Source organism: Gallinula chloropus (assembly GCF_964237585.1).
Source record: "Gallinula chloropus genome assembly, chromosome: 13".
In the NCBI taxonomy this organism is placed as follows: domain Eukaryota; kingdom Metazoa; phylum Chordata; class Aves; order Gruiformes; family Rallidae; genus Gallinula; species Gallinula chloropus.
Window position 1 is genome coordinate 12563748 of NC_140098.1, and position 12638 is coordinate 12576385.

General features: G+C 53.7%; 2 protein-coding genes across 2 annotated transcripts in view; both read left to right on the plus strand.

Moving 5' to 3' along the window:
* HYDIN (HYDIN axonemal central pair apparatus protein) overlaps positions 1 to 4293 on the plus strand; it is a gene marked incomplete at its 5' end in the record, with an annotated part of 78253 nt that extends 73960 nt beyond the window's left edge. Inside the window, 7 exons of the mRNA XM_084270367.1 lie at positions 373 to 585; positions 1260 to 1423; positions 1693 to 1843; positions 2245 to 2475; positions 2887 to 3111; positions 3497 to 4120; positions 4198 to 4293. Of these exons, the coding sequence (XP_084126493.1) occupies positions 373 to 585; positions 1260 to 1423; positions 1693 to 1843; positions 2245 to 2475; positions 2887 to 3111; positions 3497 to 3976 (1464 nt within the window). The 3' untranslated portion in view covers positions 3977 to 4120; positions 4198 to 4293. The remainder of the gene's footprint in view (positions 1 to 372; positions 586 to 1259; positions 1424 to 1692; positions 1844 to 2244; positions 2476 to 2886; positions 3112 to 3496; positions 4121 to 4197) is intronic.
* LOC311196741 (protein NDRG4-like) overlaps positions 1 to 12638 on the plus strand; it is a gene marked incomplete at both ends in the record, with an annotated part of 721213 nt that overhangs the window by 103187 nt on the left and 605388 nt on the right.

Genomic DNA, 12638 nt, shown 5'->3' on the forward strand with positions numbered 1-12638 from the left:
CAGGTCCCTCCCAACTCAGGAGATGCTGGGATTCTATGATTAAGAGCCCAGAGCTGCTCTTCAGGCTGCCCAGGGGCAGCACAGCCCATGTGGCTGCAGAGCTTGTCCTTGCAGAGGGGAGTTTCTTGCCGGGACTCTCCATTTTCTCTCTCCCCTCCTTGGAATGCAGCAGAGCATTCACCCAGCATGGCCAAGACTCATTCCTCTCCTTTCTTTAAGAACAAACAACTTGATTTACTCCAAAAGCTGTGACCCGACAAGCAAAGCGGCTCCCTGTGCTCCAGGAGCTGGCGTAGAGCTTGTCAGGAGTCCGAGACGAGTGGAAGGGGCTCCTCAGTGCCACCAAGCAGCTTCTGTGTCCCTCTGTTGCAGACACTGACTTTCACATGCAACGTGCGCGAGGAGCACAGCCAGACCGTCCTCCTGTCCAACCCAAGCAACGAGGCCTGCACCGTCCAGCCCATCCTGGAAGGGGAACACTGGAAGGGCCCTGGAATTTTCCATCTAGAAGCCAATCAACAAAACAAGCCCTACAACATCACTTACAGCCCCCTAACCATGAGCTCGGAGAGCAAGAAGCACGAGGTCTGTGCCAGCACACTGACTCTCCTAGCGACCCTGGTAGCTGGCCCAGCTTTGGGCAAGAGGTTGGATGAGATGACCTTCAGAGGTGTCCCATCCAAGCAGAAATCATCCTGTGGTCTGTGTTTGAAGCTGGGCTTCTTGGGGGCTGGAGGCCAGGCGTGGGTAAAGTTAAAGGAGGACATCTGGATGACCACTTCTCCAGCACGCAGGGAACCGGGGGCCCAAGCTGCCCTGCTGTTCCTCAGTGCCCCCCTCGCCACGAGCAGTCAGGTGGGAAATGAGACCCAGAGCCACTCTGTCACCCCCCCTCCTCAGCTGGGCAGGGGAGTGAAAATGCAGCGAAAGGCTGGTGGGCCGAGGCGTGGACAGGTGTCCCCATGTCAGCAAGGCAGGTAAAGGAGTGTTGGGGCGTGCAGAGCAGCTCTGCTGCGGGGCTGGCGTTCCCTCGCTTTGCCCAGACACGCTGCCTCAGCGTCCTGTAGCTGCCCCAGCCCGAGTAGGTACAACGTTGTCATCTCCACCTGCACAGGGGACAGGGCTGCGGTCACGGCTCTGCCAGCCGGACCCACTCGGAGGTGGTGGCCTGAGACCTGGGACTGTGGGCACGCTTGGAAGCCAGGAATGGGGCTGGACAGAGAGCGGGAGAGCTCACTCCACCTATTGCTTGTCTCTAGGGCTTCATCTTCTTCCCGCTGCCGGATGGGACAGGCTTGTACTACCTCCTGCAAGGCAGTGCTGAGGCCCCAAAGTGTTCGGGGAACATTTACCGGGAGGTTCCGTGTAGGACTTCCTACACAGAGCTCATCCCCGTCTCCAACTGGCTGAACAGACCACAGAGGTGAGTCCAGTCCAGGAACTCCCGTCTCATCAGTGATCCTTGCAGCAGCACAGGGAAGGGTATCCTGCTGCCTGTGGAAGCTCCTTCCTGAGAGCTTTCTGCTCTCCTTGAGCTATTCCTGGTTGTAGGCATCTGGGAGGACTTTCCTCCAAGCGCTGATTCCCTCTGCCTGAGGCATTGAGGATGAGAGGGGCTGTGTTGTACCCCACATGATGGGCATCCTACGGAGTCCTTCCCCTTGACCTTTGCTGTGTCCTTCTTGCCCGCAGGTTCCTCGTGGTAGTGGACATAACCGAACCAGAGAACGGGGATAAGAGTTCTGTCCTGGAAGGGCTGAAATACATCGATGTGCCAGGCTCCGCCACGGAGAACTACAAGCTCACGTTCCTCTCCTACAAGGAAGGAGTCTTCAACATGACGGTAAGCATGGGCAGCAGGCCATGGGGCCCATCAAGGAGCCATCTGCTCACTGAGAAGCCACACGCGTGTTCTTCATGCCTCCACGTGCCCACTGATGGGACCTGTTGTTGGTGTCTTGGGTGGGTACTGAGCCCCTCCGCGCAGCCCGCTCCTGGGTCAGTCTCTCTGCAGGGTGTCACTAAGCACGGGGGGGTCAGGATACTGTCGAGCTGGAAGCAAGGGGCAGTGGGGAGAGAACAACATGGAAATGCCACATGTGCTTCCCCTGGCCTTGGCACTCTTCCTCGGTGGCTGCTCATGCCTGTTCCGTGGAGCTTGAGGGGCTCTCTCTGGGCTGGCTTAGCCCATCTGGTGTGGGTTTTCTGTGCAGATTGACCACCCTTCTACTTCCTCTGATTCAGGTGACCTTCCTTAACGAGGCGACCAAGGAGTACTTGTTTTATACAGTGGCTTTCAAGGCCACCGCTTCGGGACCCATCAGCACTGTGGAAATGACCACCCCTGTTCGGCAGAGGCTCTCTTCCACCGTCAAGGTGGACAACCCCCTGCCTGTCCCGGTGACATTTGCTGTAGACTGCAAAGTGCCCGATGTCAGCGTCCCCTCGCACGTCACCGTTCCTGCGCAGACACAGGTAGGCACAACGCTCATCCGACACGCGCTCCTGGCCCCGCAGCCCTTCTTCCTGGCATGAACCATGCAGGGCTTCCTTCCAAGGGTGACAGCTCCTCCTGCCGATTATCTGAAGGAGAAGCAGGGAGGGAGACTATCCCAGGTGGGAATCGCCCTGTGCTGCTGGAGTCTGCTGTGTCACCCCTTGCAATGTGCTCCCCTCACCGGCAGCAGGGTGTTTGCAGCCTGGGCGGAGGGGGGATCTGGGAGCAGGGATAGTGTTGGAGGGCTGCAGGCAGCTGGGCTGTGAGCCGGAGGGGGAGTTGGAGGGAGAGAGGGTGCCGGGCTGCCTTCCAGCACTGCGTGAGCACAGCAGGGATCGATCTCCCCATCTCTGCCTGCCCCACTGGCTTCTTCCTTTCATTCTTCCCAGGCTGATCTTGCCTTTGAGTACCTACCCCTGAAAACGGGGGAGACCACCGGGGAGCTGGTGCTCCAGAGCAGTGAACTAGGCTCTTCCTATTACAACCTGCGCCTGAAAGCGACTGTGAGCAAGCCGGAGAAGCCTCTTTACTTTTGTACCACACTGGGCTCTAGTCACACCATCACCACCAAAATCATCAATTATGCCCAGCAGAAGACAGACTACCTTCTCCAGGTGAGCAGGGCCCACCTCCTCTAGCCAGCATCACCCCTCTCCGGCGAGGGATAGTGCCCCTCGAGCTTGGGGTGGCCGTGTGAGCCTGTGGAGTGAGGGGTGGGTCTTCCCACCAGTGCTGAGACATAGGCCCCTCTCTGCTGCCCTTGTCGGAGCCACTCGAGGATGTCCCGTGGTGCCTGTGCGTCCATGTCCCTGCCAGTACTGGGGTTTCAGGTCTCCCAGGGTTGCTCATTGTGGGCGCTTCCTGAGGGGGTGGGGGGCCGGGGGTGCAGCAGCTGGTGAAGGGAAAGGGCCCCTGTTACAGTGGAGAGGCCATCAGTTTCTTCCCAAGGTGCTGGCTGTGACACCTCACCCTGCTCTTCTCTCTTCTCTCCCTGTACAGACCAACTCCCCGGACTTCCAAACAAGGCAAAAGATCACCGCGGTCGCCGCTGGCCCCAGGGGCACGGAGGTCAGCGTGGATGTGACCTTTGAGCCCTGCCAGCTGGGTGAAACCAGGACCGTGCTGCAGCTCTCCTCACCCCTGGGCGGCGAGTACAGCATCCCCCTGCTTGGCCTGGCCCTGCCGCCCAGGCCCCAGGGCCCTTTTTTCATCAAGGCCGGCTCTTCCGTCTCCATCCCCTTCAAGAACATCTTCCTCCAGGCCACAGCCTTCCAGTATGCTGTGGAGCACCCGGCCTTCACTGTGAGGGGCCCTGAGAGCTTGCAGCCGAAGAAGCGCTCTGCCCTGGTTGTGTCCTTCGAGGGGGGGCTGGCTTCCGTGGCCAGCCGGCTGGTGGTCTCTTGCCCCCCGGCAGCAGGCGGGCAGGGGGCAGCGGTTTCTTGGGAGTTCTACCTGCGGGGCATCCCCGCTCAGAGGTGACCGGGTGTTGCAGTTTTGCATAGCTGGGTGCTAGGACAGAATGGGGGCTGTAGAAAATGGTTGTTGTGTGGAGCTGCTGGAATTCTCTGTGGCCCCAAAGCGTAAACATTGGGCAATTCAAGGCCAAAGGGGCGGCTGACCATTGTCGAATTTGGCCCAATATTTACACTTTGGGGCCACAGAGAATTCCAGCAGCTCCTCACAACAACCATTTTCTACAGCCCCATGTCTCTCCCAGCACCCACCTACACAAAACTGTGACACCAGAGGAGCGGCGTGCTAATGACCCGAAGTTCATTAAAGTTGTTTTCATTGGACGCTGGGGTGTGGTGGTGATAGCAGCGACCTCCGCGCCACTGACGCCTGGCGTGGTGCGGGCGCAGAATGACAAGCCCTATGAGAAGAGGAAGGTGGCAGCGCTCGAGATGGGAGAAGAGAGGGGGTGGGAGGGGGGCGGGGGGAGGCTGCCTGGGGATCGGAGACGCACCGGGGCCGGGGTGGGGGGTGGGTCCCGGGCGGGGCTGGGGCGGCGGGAGCTGGTTCTGGAGACGGGGGGTCCAGAGACTGTGGGTCCAACTTGGCTCCCCAGCGACATCTGCTGCTTCTTCAGCGGAGGGTCCAGGGGAACGGGGCATTCCCAGGGCACCGGGGGAAGGGGCCATTGTCAGGGCACCGGCACGGCCCTGGCGTAGGCATTGCCCAGGGTGACCTTGTCAGGCCGGGGAGGGGGACGGTGCCCGGGCGTGAGGGGCCCCTGGGTGCCACCCATGTCCCTGTCCCACCGGTGACCGGAGTGCCTCTCCGAAGCCGGGGCTGCCCTGGGCCAGCAATGGTGCCGGGAGCCCCTTGCAGAGCCCAGCCTGCCCGCAGGCACACGCTGGCTGCAATAAACCCCTGGCAGGCGTTAATTGGAGAGCACCTAATTGGGAGTGGCATCCTCTCTTGCAATGCTCTTGGGGCCAGACTGCTCCATGCCTTGCCCTGACCATGGTAATGGACATGAGGGTCCCGCTGGACCACAGTCAGGGCAGCACCCATGCCCATCGTTGGAGAGAAGCTGCAAAAGCAAGAGAAAAAGTAGAAAAGAGGGTCGTGTAGAGATGTGATTTGTGCGTCACGGTAAGGAAGGTGCAGACAGAAGGACGCCCCTGGGACAACCTTTTGTATAGGAATGTTGTGGTTCTTGTATTAATGACAAGTCCAGAAACCTGACTGGAGGCTGCTGCCTCAGCCGTGAGAGGGGATAAAAGCTTGCTCAGTTGTTATCAAAGGTGTCTTCGATCCATCGTAATCGCTGTCCGGGCCTTTCAATACGCCACCAATGGCGCCCAGTGCGGGGCACTGACACACTCGCTGCAATCCGGTGCCGGAGCTCAGCTGAACTCAGGGCAGAACGCTGACAGGAAGCGCTACCGGCGCCCCATTGCCTCTCGCAGGAGGAAGGTGAGCGGCTGAGAACTGTGGGGATGAATGTAAGCAACAAGATTTTGAAGGAACAGGGGAAGAAAATGGATAGTGGAGAGTTACAGCAATTTTTTCTTTGGCCTTTTAAAAGTGATCCTTCCACAAACAGGCACAATATTTCTCATGCAGAAATCTGGGATGAAGTTGGGGTCAGATTTGGGACGGCGCCACTAAAATGGCTTTGCCAAAAATGTATCACTTCCTCCAAGTGGAACTGAGCAATGAAGGTGAATTAATGTTTTAAGGAAATGTGGGTGGAACGGGAGGCTGAAGAGCAAGCAAAAAATGCATGTAGAAGAGTAAAACCTATTACCAGGTTTATTTTTTTTTCTTCTCCATCCAAAATACTCTGAGGTAGGATGGTCCAGGTGAAAATGAAGCTCTTTTGATTTCAGCACTGTCTCTCTGGAACCATCACAGCTGTATACATCTAACTTTCCCTGAGGGGTTGATACTCATTGCAAGGAAATCCCTTTGTGCTAGGATGCAGCTAGGCTGGCTTGGGTTATCAGTTTCCAGCAGGTGTGCTGCTATGTTCTGAGGGACATGATCTGCTTCAGCTGGGTAATACTACTTAAGCTTATCCAAGTGTGGCTGGTGAGGAAATAAGTACACCTTGTTCCCTTCTAGCTGCAACAGCAGCATGTGCAAACTGTACCTGTTTCTAAACCAGAGTACCTCTTCCCATATTCAAGCGAGAATCAATTTTCTTGTCTGCCAAAGCCAATCACCCCAGAAATATTTCCAGGGCACAGGGGAGCTGCCTCAGTCCCCCTGTCTCCTGTGGTGTTTGATGTGCGAGAGCCAGGTGCCCCAAGCATCCCATCCTCCCTGAAAGGGCAGCTGTGGAGCCCTTGCAGCAGCCTCACTCGCCCAGCCCTTACCGCTTTGGTGACAGAGGTGAGCTGGTTGAAGCTGATCAGAACGATGTTGAAGACAGAGGCAGTGCACACCAAGTAGTCCACCACCAGCCACAGCTTGCACAAGACCCGGCCAAGTCTCCACTCACTGGGCACCACGAGGTCCACTACTTGAACCAGCATTACATTCTCCACTTGGATCTGAAGGTCAGTAGCTCATACTCCACCACAGAGTCTCTAATTACAAGAATTACTTCTCATTAACATGGCCTTAGGTCATAAGGAAATAGACTTATTTAGTTCGGTAGCCGCAATGAGTGGGCAACTCCAGAGATTTGTTACACTTTTTTCAGTGGCTATTTGGTCGTTTGCTCAGAACAGTGAACAGGATTGTGGGCTTTTGCTTCTCAAACCAGAAACTTCTCAGCCTCTGTGGTACTAAGCAGTGTCCTTTGGACGGCAGTGGGAAACCCACCCCCAAACCCCTCTTTGGTGAGAAATGCCTGCAGTCTTCCCTCCACTTCCCCCTGCCCCTGGCAGCTGTGTTCCAATCCCTATTCAGTCACCTTTCTATTCTTTGTACTTGTTACTTCCTACCTGGAGCTGAACTGCAGTAAAATGACAGTGTTTTCCTAAAGGAAACACTAAGTTTCCTTACTTTATTTAAAACTTGTAAGTTCTTCTCATGGTCTGTGACTGCAGCCCTTAATTTTGTAAGTTATAGGTTGAGGGCTTTTTTTATTTCTCCTGACAACTTTCCTGAAGGCTGAGAAGTTGATAAGGTGTGACATGCAAAATAGGTGTTGATGCTGTTCAGTAGCAGGGAGGCGGTGTTGCCAGACTGCCTTTGTCCCAGTTAGGAGGTGGAAGCCCTTTTTCCCCCTCACTTTGCTCTTTAACACTCTACATTTTCTTTACAATACTACCTTATTTTGTATTTAAAACTTTTCCCTGACATATAAAGAGTTTGGAGCCACTTACAATCTCTCAGCTAAAAGCAGAACATTATTTATTAAAGCTGTGGTTTCCTTTCTTCCTCTTCTAGATTCTGCAAAACTCAGCATGAGCTGGATAGGCTCTTAGGAAACACAGAATCCAGTACCACTCTAACTAGCTTGGCAGCAAAGGCATTAAACCACAGCGAAGCTGCCTTTGACTTTATGGACTTTCACATCCCTTGATTTAGCAAAAGTGTTGGCTGCTAATAAAGAGATTGTAAGCCTGGCTTACACTAGTCTAGTCATCTTTTAAGTTATGCTTCTCCCTTTCCATAGTCCTGAATTCTAGACTTCCACAGCATTTCCAGAATCAAAAGGGAGAAGAAGAATTAAAATCAAGTGTAATAATCTTGACAATATCTCACCTCCTGTGAAGGCCCACTTTTGTTCATGTTTTCCTTCCACAGTGGTTCTGCATGCTAAATGGTATTTTATTAATGGGTCTGCCTATTTCTGAATGAATACTAATAGATTCCATTAAAATGGAATAAGCCTATTTCTCAGCTCTGGTTTAAATCCCTGCACCAACCCATCTCAAAGCATCTCTGAGTAGGTCTTAACAACATAATGCTAATGTAGGAGGCTGGATCCTCTCCAACCCTGAGAGCCTCTGCTATGTATTAGACTGGGCTTTAAAGGGCAGGCACTTGTTGCAGCTCTTACTCTGCATGGGTTCATTATCCAGCACTTTCTCTGCACATCAAGCGTTAGTGTTCAAGTCCACTCCACAGTTACAGCTCCGTTTCAGAACTTGTGTCTGCAATGAGATTAGTTCCTGCTAATTAAGTTGGCTTCAAATGATTTCCTTTTTTATGTTTTGGGAGGAGAAGTGACAGGAAAATGGCCAGAAGGTTTAATTTTCCAGCTAACGGGTGCTATCCTCTCTTCTGGTTTTGTAAGAGGCTAACACATGGATGCTCACTGGTGTCTTGGACGTGTTTCCTCTCCATCTTCTCCAAGGAGAAGGTGCATCTGGCCAGCAGGATTGCTATTTTGCTCCTAATAGAGTCCCTTCCCCTTTGGCAGCCATCACACAGCTCTGGGGTCCAGTGAAGCTGACCTCTGCAGCCTTACAGGGTGTTTCACTGTGTCCTGTGAAGTTTGTTTTCAGCTCTGCAAAGTGCTGAAAGGCCAAACCTCAGGCGACCTGCGAGTCAGTAAGTGTGACAGAAAGACCCAGCGCCACACGCTGGCATCTAAAGCAGGTAATGGTGTCGACTACTGTGATCCTGGTGCCATTGGTGTCACCCTGGTAAGCAGGCAGCATGCACAGCAGTGAGGCATTTGGCAAGCCCTTAATGTACTGCTGAGCAGCTCAGCCAGGGACAACGTTTCAAATTGAAATGCTCACATGTCAGATGCCTTACTTTGGTTCATAGGGACACTTGGGGCTTTCTGGGTTGTTTTGAAATGAGGGGTCATAAAAGTTAACTTCTCTGTGCACATCCAGGGCAGAAGACATAAGAGACATGTAGTTACATTACAGTGTAACTGTACAGCAGTGTTGTACTGCTAAAAGTTAAAAAAAAAAAAAAAAGAATTTTAAAAAATCAGTCTTAATTCCTCTGCTGGTTTTGCAGTTCAATGAGGGACCGTTAGTCCCCTCCCTCTTTTATTCACAGACTACTCCTAGCCAGGGGCCCAAGAGCATAAAGCTTACAGTTTCTTTACTCTTGACACATCATTCTTCTTGCAGCAAGAGAATGAAGCTACTCTGTGTCATGCCCCAGCTGCTCAGGTACCAGCCTGGGGAACGGTCAGACAAGCTTTTGTAAAATCACCTCAATTACGGTGTAATTTACTTCAAGTAACTTCTGAAATCCTTAAACAGCTAATAAATAAAACCAGCTGGTTACCAGGTAGCTGTCCCTCCTATGCTATGGGAACTCTTCTTAGAGCAGAGGGAGAGTTAAAATGATGAGCGAGCAGCAGTTGTACTACTAGGTGGCACTGCAGAGACTCCTACTTGTCTCTTGTGCCTTAGCAGCATGTTCCAGGATCTTTTTTCCACTCTTCATAGTCTTGCTCTGTTTCAGTCTTTGGCCATTTATGTGGCATCTCATCATTGTCTTCAGGTCCTGTGCGAGAAGAAGGAAGCCCATGACCGTGGCCAGTGGAGAGGCTCCATGCTGGATGGAGCAGGTGGAGACATAGAGAAGGTGCTGTAACACGTGTTGGGTCAAGCCCCTGCCAGCACTTGCAGCCCATGAAGAGAAGCAGAGACACAGAGATGAGCGAGAGAGAGAGATTTGCTGGGGGGAGGCTGGTGACCCCACAGAGGACTGGAGAGACATTGGGATTTATGACTGCCCACCATAGCAGTGCTCCACGGCGGGGCAGCTGATGAACAGATAAAGCCCTGTGGGGAAGGACTCACATTGGAATAGTTCATGGAGGACTGTCTGCTGTGGGTGAGACCCTATGGTGCAGCAGGGGGAGGGTGTGGAATGAATGCCCCCCCCCAGCCCCTCGGCCGAGAAGGAAACCAACTTGCAAGGGACTGACCAAAGCCTCCATCTCCCAGTCCCTGCCCCTCCCCCTGCTACGCTGTCGGGGGGAAGAAGGGAGTGAAATCATGACTAGGGTGAAGTCTGCTAAGAAGGGAAGGGTGGGAGGGGAGGTAGAGGTGTTATAAGATCTGGAAAAGGAAAACAGCTCATGAAGAAGTGACCGAGAACCCCATTTTCCCAGTCCCTGCACCCCTGTACCACCACTGGGAGGAAGAAGGGAGCATAATCCTGACTAAAGTCTGCTAAGAAGGGAGTGGTGGGGGGAAAGTGTTTTAAGATCTGCTGGCGTTGCTTTAAGATCTGCTCGCGCTCCCCACTCCCGTTTCGCTGTTTCTGGAGTGCAGCGTAATCAATTAGAGAGTTTTCTGTCCTTCGCTCTGTGCTGAGTGTGATTTGCCCGTGTCGTTGTTGACAGGATGATCTCTCTGTCCTTACACTGATTTCTAAACCCCTCAATATACATTTTTCTCCCCTGTCCAACTACAAAGGGGGGTCATAGACCAACTTTGGTGGGCGTCTGGCCTCCAGCCAGGCCTCAACCACCACAGACATTCAAACCTCCATGGGGAGTCAAACAGGGAGCCCGCAAGCTGGAAGAGGACAGGAACAATGGGTCTCCCAAGGGCTCTGCTCATGCCCGGAGCTGTGCACCCATGAGTCTTTCCTTCCCCCACGGGCATCCCTTGGATCCAATCTTGCTGGGCCACAACTGGGAGATTTCCAGTCTCCATCCACTCCCAGCATATAGGGCACCCTGCCTATGGCTGACCTGGAGACAAAGCAACCCACAGCTCCTGTTCACATGCACCCTGGGGTCTCCTTGATGGCCACCCTGGTCCCCCTCTCCAGGCAGTGAAGTCCAGTCCCTGGTGTGGTTTGTGGCCAAGGTGTCCCCCCTTGTCATCTCTGGAAGAAGGCCCAGGATGAACTTGGGCCAATTTCCCTGAAGCACATTGAAGAGAGAACAGAAGGTTGTTAACATGTTTATTAGTTTGTTGGTTCTTTTCCAACACAGTAAATCCTCTCTACGGCAACAGGTTAGTTAAATCTGGTTTACATATTGCTGTCTTGTGAGTGCTGCAGCCTTGATGCTGCCATGACAAAACCAGATGGCACTCAGACAGGAAAACGTGTTAAATTCCGCTGTGACTGGGAAAACAAAACAAAACAAAAAAACCCAACACAACCAAACAAAAAAACCCAAAACAAAACAAACCACCTTAAAAAGTAACCCCAATATCGAAAGAACAAACCACCAGAGAAAAACAAACTGACCAACAAGGCTAAGGTGAGGAAACAAAGGCCAGACCACCTCCAGGGGAACCACACGGCACTGCTTGTACAACAATGCAAGGGGAATGAAACCAAAAAGATCCAGGAGCAGACAAACCCTTAATATATATATTATGTATAGGTATTTTTATATGTATCATCTGGAAGGACACGCTGAGAAAACAAAAGTTTGCAGTGATATCTAGAGTAAACAGGAGCTACACAGCTTTCAGAGTCACACCGAGAAGGAAGCACACAGCAGAACAAAGTGGGGGACAAATGGGGACACTGGTGTCTTGGGGTGGCCATTCAACAAGGGACAGGCTGGGCAGGGCACAGGTCTCAGGGCCAAAAGCCCTTGTAGGCCTGCTGGGAACCCCAGGACCCCTGCACTCCTTGCTGAGGAAGGATGAGTGCTTTTGGAGGGGCTGGGTGGCACCTGCTCCCTGCAGGCTGGTTCTGCTCGCCCAGATGGTGGCCCACGGTCAGTCCCACAAAGGACCCCACTGGGGTCTCCCACAGACCATCCTCAAAGAGCTGAGCACGCATCACCAGAGCTGGAGCTCCCTTACCCTGGGTGCTGGAGGACCTGGGCTTGGCTATCCCTGGGGTGGGCATGGGACAGCAGCAGAGGCTGGATGGCCAATGGTGGGGGTTATGTGATGGCACAGAGAGCTGTGCCAAGCTGAGAAACTGGTGGCCAGTGGCCAGAGAGGACCCTGCAGCTCATGGGGAGCCAAGCCCTTGAGAGACACCCTGCTCAGAGTGCTGGAGAGGTGCTGGGGCTGTGGGGGGGGGTGGGTGGGTCTGGCCAGCTCTGTGGGCAAAGCCAGGCACTAGCATGCTCCCCATGCCCCATGGGTCACCCCACACTGCCAACACTTTCCAGTGATGCACACTGCAGGGCAGAGGTGCTGCAGGCTCCCCCACATTGCAGGGAGGGAGGGTCTCATCTTATTGCTTATGGCTCCATCACGGTGATACCTACAGGCTGTGGCAAAAGAGGAGGGAGGTTGTGACACCAGGATTTGCCCAAAACTTGTGACCGCTGAGCCCTGGTGGCCTCAACCCAAGAGTGGAACTGCAGTGTAGCAGGGACTGAGCAAGCCAGGGGACACTCATGTGTGTCCCTTTTCCCCACTGCATTTTTGATGGCAGGTGGTGATTGTCCTTGCAACAAGAGGCCAAGGAAGTGCCACCACAGGCAAGGGCACAGGCAGAGGCAGGAGGACCCCCATATTCCTGCTCCGGTGGCTTCTGGAAGAGGGCTGAGACCTCTCCTGCTGCCTCAGACCAGCCCTTGGGCTACATTACCAGGGTGGGGGGGGCAGTTTGGGGTACGATTTCTCATAATGCTCAGACAGTTCTGGGACAGCAGGCCCGGGGTGTGCGGGAACAGCTCATGCTAGCTCTCCCCAGGGAGAGCCAGTGGGGAAAAAATGGGATCTGCATCTCCAGCAAGGGGGCCAGTGACCTCCCAGTGAGTGCTGTGCCCTGGCTTTGCCTTCCCTCTGGTTTGGCCAGCTGTCAGTTGACTTTGGAGGATCAACCTATCTCC